This window comes from Maylandia zebra, linkage group LG18 (assembly GCF_041146795.1).
Source record: "Maylandia zebra isolate NMK-2024a linkage group LG18, Mzebra_GT3a, whole genome shotgun sequence".
NCBI classification, from domain to species: domain Eukaryota; kingdom Metazoa; phylum Chordata; class Actinopteri; order Cichliformes; family Cichlidae; genus Maylandia; species Maylandia zebra.
Window position 1 is genome coordinate 33241544 of NC_135184.1, and position 9662 is coordinate 33251205.

Consider the following 9662-nt stretch of genomic DNA (forward strand, 5'->3'; position numbering starts at 1 on the left):
ATGGAGAGAGACAGTTAGAGAACGGTCATTGGCTTATATAAACACAGAAATGCAAATCACTACAATATGACAATATTTAAGAAATAAAATAAAGGTGGAATCTAATTGTTGCACTACATAAAATCAGAGCAAAGACTGGAAGGTGGAAAAGGAGAAAAAAGTCAATGCTCGGGGCAAATTCAATGAGAAATAATCCAAATAAAATGTGAAGGTACAAGATATAGTAAAACAGAACATATGAAAAAAACAATTATGTAAAAATATTATAGGCTATAATAATGTCTCCTGATGTAGCACTGTTATACTAACAGATGTGTCTGTCCAGTGTCTATACAGCATCTTCTGATTTCTTCATTTTTTGCATATTTGTCACTCTTAAATTCTTCAGATCATCAGACAAATTTTAAAATTAGACAAAGATAACCTAAGTAAATACAAAATGCAGCTTTAAATTACTTTCTTTACTAAATGAAAACAGCTAACCAAGTCTTCCAGGTCCTGTGTGTTAAAGTAATTTCCCCCTAAACCTAACAAACTGTAATCAAGTCTTTGCAATTACTGCCATAGAGCATTTCTTTGTTTGGCACGCCCGTCTTTGTAGAATTATTTTAATTCATCCACACTGGAGGATTTTCGAGTGTGAACAGCCTGTTTGAGGTCATGCCAAAGCATCTCAGGCACATTTAACTCTGAACTTTGAATAGTCCACTACAGAAACTTTTTTTTTCTGGAGCAATTCAGAGGTGGACTTGCTGGTGTGTTCTGGATAACTGCACTGCTGCATAACCAAGTGAGCTTGAGCTTCAGGGAATAAACTGATGGCCAGAAATTTCTCTTTTTCTGGTGGAGAGCAGAATTCATGGTCGTCCAGGAAATCAAAGCAGCCCCAGACAAGTACCGCCATCCTTACAACTGCCAAACCTGGATTTGTCCACAGGTTTGTTAGATGGAGAAGTGTGATGTGTCACCACAGACAACACGTCTTCACTGCGTTACTTTTTCCACACAGGACCATGCATGTTTGGACAGTTGCATACGTCTGCAGAATCCCATCAGTGTATACAGGGAGTGCAGAATTATTAGGCAAGTTGTATTTTTGAGGAATAATGTTATTATTGAACAACAACCATGTTCTCAATGAACCCAAAAAACTCATTAATATCAAAGCTGAATGTTTTTGGAAGTAGTTTTTAGTTTGTTTTTAGTTTTAGCTATTTTAGGGGGATATCTGTGTGTGCAGGTGACTATTACTGTGCATAATTATTAGGCAACTTAACAAAAAACAAATATATACCCATTTCAATGATTTATTTTTACCAGTGAAACCAATATAACATCTCCACATTCACAAATATACATTTCTGACATTCAAAAACAAACCAAAACCAAATCAGCGACCAATATAGCCACCTTTCTTTGCAAGGACACTCAAAAGCCTGCCATCCATGGATTCTGTCAGTGTTTTGATCTGTTCACCATCAACATTGCGTGCAGCAGCAACCACAGCCTCCCAGACACTGTTCAGAGAGGTGTACTGTTTTCCCTCCTTGTAAATCTCACATTTCATGATGGACCACAGGTTCTCAATGGGGTTCAGATCAGGTGAACAAGGAGGCCATGTCATTAGTTTTTCTTCTTTTATACCCTTTCTTGCCAGCCACGCTGTGGAGTACTTGGACGCGTGTGATGGAGCATTGTCCTGCATTAAAATCATGTTTTTCTTGAAGGATGCAGACTTCTTCCTGTACCACTGCTTGAAGAAGGTGTCTTCCAGAAACTGGCAGTAGGACTGGGAGTTGAGCTTGACTCCATCCTCAACCCGAAAAGGCCCCACAAGCTCATCTTTGATGATACCAGCCCAAACCAGTACTCCACCTCCACCTTGCTGGCGTCTGAGTGGGACTGGAGCTCTCTGCCCTTTACCAATCCAGCCACGGGCCCATCCATCTGGCCCATCAAGACTCACTCTCATTTCATCAGTCCATGAAACCTTAGAAAAACCAGTCTTGAGATATTTCTTGGCCCAGTCTTGACGTTTCAGCTTGTGTGTCTTGTTCAGTGGTGGTCGTCTTTCAGCCTTTCTTACCTTGGCCATGTCTCTGAGTATTGCACACCTTGTGCTTTTGGGCACTCCAGTGATGTTGCAGCTCTGAAATATGGCCAAACTGGTGGCAAGTGGCATCTTGGCAGCTGCACGCTTGACTTTTCTCAGTTCATGGGCAGTTATTTTGCGCCTTGGTTTTTCCACACGCTTCTTGCGACCCTGTTGACTATTTTGAATGAAACGCTTGATTGTTCGATGATCACGCTTCAGAAGCTTTGCAATTTTGAGACTGCTGCATCCCTCTGCAAGATATCTCACTATTTTTGACTTTTCTGAGCCTGTCAAGTCCTTCTTTCGACCCATTTTGCCAAAGGAAAGGACGTTGCCTAATAATTATGCACACCTGATATAGGGTGTTGATGTCATTAGACCACACCCCTTCTCATTACAGAGATGCACATCACCTAATATGCTTAATTGGTAGTAGGCTTTTGGGCCTATACAGCTTGGAGTAAGACGACATGCATGAAGAGGATGATGTGGACAAAATACTCATTTGCCTAATAATTCTGCACTCTCTGTATTACATAGATTTTTGTATTTAAAACAAATCATCTATTTTTCACTTAAATTGAAGGTTAACTTACTGGTACTCCTTGTTTGCCTTGAAGGCCATCACTGCCAGGTGCACCAGGTGGTCCAGCATGCCCAGGAGAAAGTCCTTCAATGGTGGCAGATGAGGACAGGTGGGGTCCAGGGGGACCAGGAGGTCCTGGAGGGCCCGGTGGACCAGGAGGACCCTAATGGAAGGAGATGTTAGATTTTTTTTCACTGCCATAATTGACTGTCAGACTCTTGCATCTGTTCACTAGTCCTTTCTCTTACCTGGATGAGGTCTGCATCGCTGTCCAGGTCTTCAAACCCAGAACCCAGGGCATCTGGTCCATACTAAAACACATTCATCAAGATGCTTTTCTTTGTATTCATGTCTTGTTTATGCTGCCTACATTTGATATCATTGCTAAAATGCAAGACAATACTGAGCAGACACATATTGGGAGGAAGTAGCGAAACCATAAACTGTTACTCACGGGTACACTGCGTGATCTGGGGGGTCCAGGAAGGCCAGGGGGGCCTGGTAAACCAACTCCCGGGTCTCCCTGTAAGGAGGCAGGGAGGAGTAAAGTACAGAAGAAAAAGGCAGAACTTTTTCTTTTTATTTGGTATCATAAAATAAAACTACATTTGGAATAAAGAGTAACAGTTAATTAAATGCAACATGGATGCATTAGCTGGACCTTCTCTCCTTTAGCTCCAACTTCTCCGTTCAAGCCTGGAAATCCTTGAGACCCTTTTTGGCCCTGACGATGAAAATATAATTAGTGAGCGTAGCAACTGAAACAGAAAAAAACAAACAAGCAGACATAGTGCTGTTTAACTTACTGGACCTCCTTTATCGCCTCTGCTTCCCTGAAAGCAGAAGCACGAGGAAGCATGAGAGTCAGTGGTGCAAGAAGACTTATTACTTCGTGAGTTTAAAGTTCACTTAAAAAATCTCCGATGTTCTTCGAAAGATGGTGAAGGAAAAACACACAAACCCTCTTTTTGACACACAAACCTTGTGTCCATCTTTTCCTGGCAGCCCAGGAGATCCTGGTGGTCCCTGTGGGCCAGATGTTCCAAGCTTAGTCTCTCTGAATACACTGGGAGGACCTGGTGGACCAGGTGGGCCAGGCGGGCCAGGATCACCGCGCTCTCCTTTTAACCTGACATCACCCTTTAAAATTGAAATCAAGAAGTCTTTAAGTTATTTGTGTCTGTAGGGAAAATAAACTGAAACACTGGAGCTACATTTGTTATCTTCTGACCAACACTGTCTTCAAAATAAGACAACTAGGCAAGAAAGCCCACGCTCCAACTTACACCCTGTGGCTGCTCTCCCGCCTCCTCTGTTCGGTGTAGCCCTGCAAACAGCATATGACGTCTATCAGTTTTACTTCAGACAGCGTATGCTTACGTTATCATAGAGAGAGGACATTTAGAAAAGTAAATATGATAAAGGTTTAGTTCATAATTCAAATACTGAAGCTTTCATAGAATAAACAGGAACAAAACTTTGTGCTACAGACCTGTCATCAGGTCCACTCGGGCTTCTGTTGGACCCGTGTGAGGAGAAAAGTCCTCAAACTCCTCTGGAGCATCAGTGGGCGGAGCACTAACGGGAACACCCTCCTCCTTGCAAGAGACACAAATGGCTGTGATTCTGTCTCGTGTGTGCACCATGTCTTTGTCCCACCATTGTAAGTGTGACAACCTGCTCTTCCACATTAGCTTAGAAGGTCCTCCTTTCTCTTGTTCCTCCTGTGCATGTGTTGAAGTGTCCTCAGGCAAAAGTGTGAATGCGTGTGAAAGTTAGATAAAGGGTTTTGGTACAGATGAAAGAAGTGACTGTATTTAGGGATGGTTAATGGGGTTGAATTGGGTGAATGAGACTATTAACAGAAAGCACTTTGATTTTTCATTTAGTATACTTCAGATGAATTATTTTATTTTTCAAAACAAGAGCATTACTAAACATCAACACAATAAAAGACCAGCATCGTGTTCTGCTCTTTTTCTACTCTGCTGCTGATAGTGTCTCCAGGCCAGACTAGAAGGGTCTACCATGACTCCACCATTCTGTAGTAACAGGTTATTAAGGCCAGTTTTCTTTGAAGCATCAAAGTCAGTTTTAATTCAGAGATGTTTGGGGTCAAACTGACTTTTAGGTTGTGGGAGGATGAAAGACAGCACCAAAACAATGCATAGGGTTGAACTCTTACAAGTGCAAACAGACATGGAGTGTAGTTTTAGTTTTAAGCTCCAGACATAACAAGCGGACACACACACACACACACACACACACACACACACACACACACACACACACACACACATTTTCATATCTTAGTGAGGGCCTCTCATTGACATACTGCTTTCCCTATCCGCTTACCCCAAACCTAACCGATAAAAATGAATGGCTAACCCTGACCCTGACCCTAAACCTAACCATAACCTAATTGTAACCCTGACACTAAAATCACATTTTGAGCCTCAAAAATGCCTCAAACCCGTGGGGACGGCATTTTGTCCCCATCAGTGACTGTTGCTCCCCACAGGTATCGTATGCCAATTTTCTTTCCTCACAAAGATGTCTAAACATGTACACACACACACACTGATGGATGGAGTGGACTAAAGTAATCCATCCAGCCATCACCAGCCAACCCGTGCTGAGCCAGGCGTTCTCACCTGTGCGGTCTTCCTCAGGTCTTTCTCTGTCTCTCTGTCATCCAAAGCCTCGTCTCCACTGGCGTACCCCGAGGCCTTTATCAAACGTCATATTATACATTCATTGGTGAAAAAAAAAAACCCTTTTAGCACAAATCCTTACAACCAGTAATTTTAACCACAAGGGGGAGCTGTGGATTGACATGTAAGTTTTTACAGCATTTTAAAATATCGCTAGGCAGACTGTGGCTTTGTGTTAGAAAGGTTTGCATTTCAGCAACAAGTTACGGAGTGTCTCACATAAGGATCATCGTCTTCACACTGCTCCCCAGCCACTCTTGGATCGTCTTTTATGACCAGCTGCTGAATCGAACCCTGCAGAGGAAAAAACAAAGGAAATGTGAAACATGTCACTGCATGGAGAGGAAGGCTTGTGCTGGCTGACTGATGGGAGTTCAGTGACTGCTGTGACCGTTGGGCTTCTGTCTGTCTGAGCAGTGCTAGAATTAGTTCTTCCGTTGTGTCCTCAGCATCAGTCTGGTAAGACCAAATAATAACACAAATGAAACAACAAAGCAGTGATGCTGCCTTTGTGGAGGTGTCATATTAGAGTTCCTCCACCAAACATTAGATATGTTTTCAGTCTCATTTCTCTGTGTTCTCATAATTCATCATAGGTAGTAACTCGAGCTACATTTAAGAGAAAGACTAACAATCTAATTAAAAATGGGTCATGGAATCACTGGCTTATGCCTTAAGATTGATGAATCTTAGTTGAGATGAGGGCAAAGAGATAACACGTCACATTTTGGTGTGAACTGGATCACTTTCTTTAAAATCGTGATGCAGGCACTCCAAGTGTCCATCTAGTTACTGGTCTACAGACTTCTTTGTGTGATTTGTTGGCAACATAATAACTGTCATCTGATTACATTGTACATGCAGTTAGGTCCATAACTATTTGGAAATGTACACAACATATGTACATTATGCACAACACTGCATAACACTTGCATCCCAAGTGTAGTGTGCTGTCTCACTGAGACTCCTCGTATGGTCATTTCAAACACAGCTCTGATTGTGGGCATAAAAGCTCCGCCCACCTGGAATAAATTATGCTCTTTGTATGAAAGAGCCAGTGAGAGGAAAGTTAGCTGAAAGGGAATGTTGCTCGTTTCAGACAGTGGAGGAAATGATGGACTGTGCAGGAATCAGCAGAGATTATTGTGAGCTGTGAGTCATCCAGAGCTATCTGTTTAAACAGTCCCCATTAAAATGTTTCATGGACTATCCTCAGTCTAAAAGGTGGGGACATATTTACATGCAGTTGCTGTAATTAGAATAGACAGAGGAAAAACTCTGTCTTGCCACTCAGCAGCCATCTTGAAATACCTCTGACATATAATTGGGAAGTTATTCTGAAGCATTAAAAAATTTACTTTAGTTTCAGTGATCAGTGTTTGGAATATTTGACAAAAATTAAAGCTTCTATTCTTCTGTCACAGCACTTCTATTCAGGACTGTGGATCTCTCTTAGAAAGTCTGACAGTGATACCAGACACACTGTATCACAGCAAAATGTGAGGTAATAGGCACACACACACACACATGCACGCACACACACACACACACAAACACACACACACGCATACACGCACACACATGCACACACGCACGCACACTGTCCCAGATGGGCACAAGTGCACGTACTGCTGCTGAGCGTGCACATATTTTGCCATCATGCTTCAGATAACCTGTTCAGACAGTCAAGCTACACTGAACGAAGCAGAGTGAGGTGATAAGGGTGTCTCACCACAGCAATTTGCTCCCAGCTCGTATTTCTTTTATTTTTTATCTTTTCTTTTTGTGTGGAGATAGTTGAGATGGAAAAGAAGTCATGTGTCAAAGTGGCTTTTTTGTAATAGATTTTCATTCCTTTTGGCCAAAGAACGTCATGTATTCATTCTGGAAACGTCGGAGTTGACATTGCACAGACATTTGTTTCAATGACAAGCACACAAACATTTTTGTTTTGTTTTTTTCCTGAATGAGAAATGACATCAAGTTTGCATTTGTGCCCTATCACGATGCAGCACTCCACGGTCTGCCTTTGATCACACCACAACCAAGCCATGTTGATATCTTCAACTTCCTCATCTGCAGTTGATTTACTCCCCCATGTATCCTCCCCTCTCACTTCCTCTCTGTGTGTGATCTGTAGGCCTGGCTGTATTCTTATCCAGTCCAGAAAAACGTGTATTCATTTTGCATTAGGATGTGGAAACTGTCCTAAATAAATAAAAACTGGCCAAACATCTTGACGCTATGATTAAGAAAAGTCTCCCAAAGAGAGACAAGAACAGTTCACTCTACCGAGGAAACAGTTCAACCAAACCAATGAAAAACTGCATAAAATTAATTACTTCTAGGTCTTTCCATCTCAAATCAGGCAGATTTTTCAAACATTTTCTGTTTGGTCAGTGGAAGTTTTGCTTCCCTTTCTTACCATCAAAATCGATATGGGGTCTTTATTTAGAGACAGATTTATTTAGAGTACTGGCTAGTTAAATGTGAAAAAAAGAAGAAAATATATAGTTCTTTCTCTCGTTCTTTCTCTCATTTTCGGTTACCACATTAATATTAAACTTTCACTTACCACAAACTTGTCAAGCCCCATGCTTCCTGCATTAGCTACAAAAATGCCTGAATTGTGTGAAAAGGTGAGTTTCTCTGGCCTACGATGGAAGTCCTTACTCTCGGCCTCTCCACAGTCCAAGTAGAGACGGACCTCATTATGCTCCACCACCACCTGACAGGCAGAGACAACAGACGTCAGTCCACAGTGACTTGGACAAAGTTAAACCACTCATCTTAGTGGAAGAGTCTTTTTATCTTTTGTCGTTAACCTGGATGAAGCTCACCGTGAATCGTGTCCACTGGTCAGTCATATCCGGGACGCTAAAGGCAGCCGCTTTGTGGCTGTGGGAGGCCTGCTCCTGGTCAGTGTAGTACAGTAAGATGCTCTGGAGGCCCTCGCGAACTGGAGTGAGGGCCAAACCCAGCTTCACCACCTTGCGTTGGGCATCTGTGATGGCAAAGAGCATGCCACCTCTCTGGCTAGCTGGGCGCACCTGGAATAATACGATGGTGTGAGGAAAAAAAAAGACTTTAAGCTTTTGCTTCCACATCCCTTTCACATGAAATTCAGTCATAAGTGAGTATATGAAAACATTAAAGAGATATTTTTCTGTATTCACAGTTTTTAAACAGGGACAAACATATGAGTCTTGCTTTAATGTCGACATTTCACACGGTGATGACACAAGGAGCCATTCGCCCTCATAAACCGTCATATCTTTAGTTATGACAACTGAGCATGTTGACAATCAAGGAGGCTAGAAGATTGTAGGGTTACCGTGACGATGATAGCAAAGTCCCGGTAGAACGATCCCGGCACAAAGGTTTTGGTGAGTCGGCCGACATTGGCTTGAGACCCAAATTTGTAGGCTGGATGACCCTCAAAGCCAGCAGTGAAGGACACAGAGGGAGGGAGGGGGAAGCCAATTAAGTCCGTTAGGTTCAGATAACTTCCTGAGCCTTGCTCTGACAGAGACAGACAGGAATAGTATATATTAATAAATGCTGTACGTGGAGAGTGAGAGAGATAGAAAACAAGACAAAACACACTGCTGCATTTTTCATTCAAGTTTTATTCTTTCAAATCCTTCCCAGAGACACTAAAAATCCTAAATGTGTAGTATATTATATTTAAAGGCAAGCGTTCTGAACACACACTGCAATATTTAGCCTTAAGTGCAGATGAACCTGATCCAAATTGCAGTTATCTTGTTTTAATGTCTCAACCTCCATCTTCATCCCATTTGTCTGCCCTGTGTGTTCCTGGTTAATTCGCCACTTAAAGTGAGGAGGAGAGGTACTTGTGATCCTGACACGGTGTTAATTTGACTTGATTTGATCCAGACTCTGCCCACCACGGCTCACTGCTCTGCCTCGTATGGACATAATCCTCAGAAACAGAATAACCGGCAATTAGAGTGCTTGGTGCATATGTGAAGAGACGGTTTCACATTCCCTTGATTCCTCTCACTGTGAGGCCTGTCTCCCGTGGCGACACTCACCTCAGCATTCCAGGCATGCTCGTCCCTGTTATCTAAATCTTTGTCACTTACATGCACGTGTATAAGATCTGCATAAGCTTAAGATCAAACATACAGGTCACCCATGTGAACGCACACAAACACCAGATCAGACAGATTAACATTTAGGGCTCTCTAATTCATCAGCCTGGCCAAGAGGAAACATACCTGATTAGAGGGTTTGGTATGTG

The 9662-nt window shown here is 42.3% G+C and overlaps 1 protein-coding gene across 4 annotated transcripts in view; it reads right to left on the reverse strand.

Moving 5' to 3' along the window:
• col15a1b (collagen, type XV, alpha 1b) overlaps window positions 1-9662 on the reverse strand; it is a 55486-nt gene that overhangs the window by 19921 nt on the left and 25903 nt on the right. For 3 of the 4 annotated variants that reach the window (XM_076876351.1, XM_076876350.1, XM_012922948.3), the window contains 13 exons: window positions 8730-8917; window positions 8236-8445; window positions 7971-8123; window positions 5615-5689; window positions 5336-5410; window positions 4174-4279; window positions 3968-4008; window positions 3663-3821; window positions 3488-3514; window positions 3343-3405; window positions 3136-3204; window positions 2930-2992; window positions 2692-2844 (listed from right to left, as the gene is read on the reverse strand). In XM_076876351.1, the coding sequence (XP_076732466.1) occupies window positions 2692-2844; window positions 2930-2992; window positions 3136-3204; window positions 3343-3405; window positions 3488-3514; window positions 3663-3821; window positions 3968-4008; window positions 4174-4279; window positions 5336-5410; window positions 5615-5689; window positions 7971-8123; window positions 8236-8445; window positions 8730-8917 (1382 nt within the window). The remainder of the gene's footprint in view (window positions 1-2691; window positions 2845-2929; window positions 2993-3135; window positions 3205-3342; window positions 3406-3487; window positions 3515-3662; window positions 3822-3967; window positions 4009-4173; window positions 4280-5335; window positions 5411-5614; window positions 5690-7970; window positions 8124-8235; window positions 8446-8729; window positions 8918-9662) is intronic. The other variant, XM_076876349.1, reaches the window with a different exon arrangement.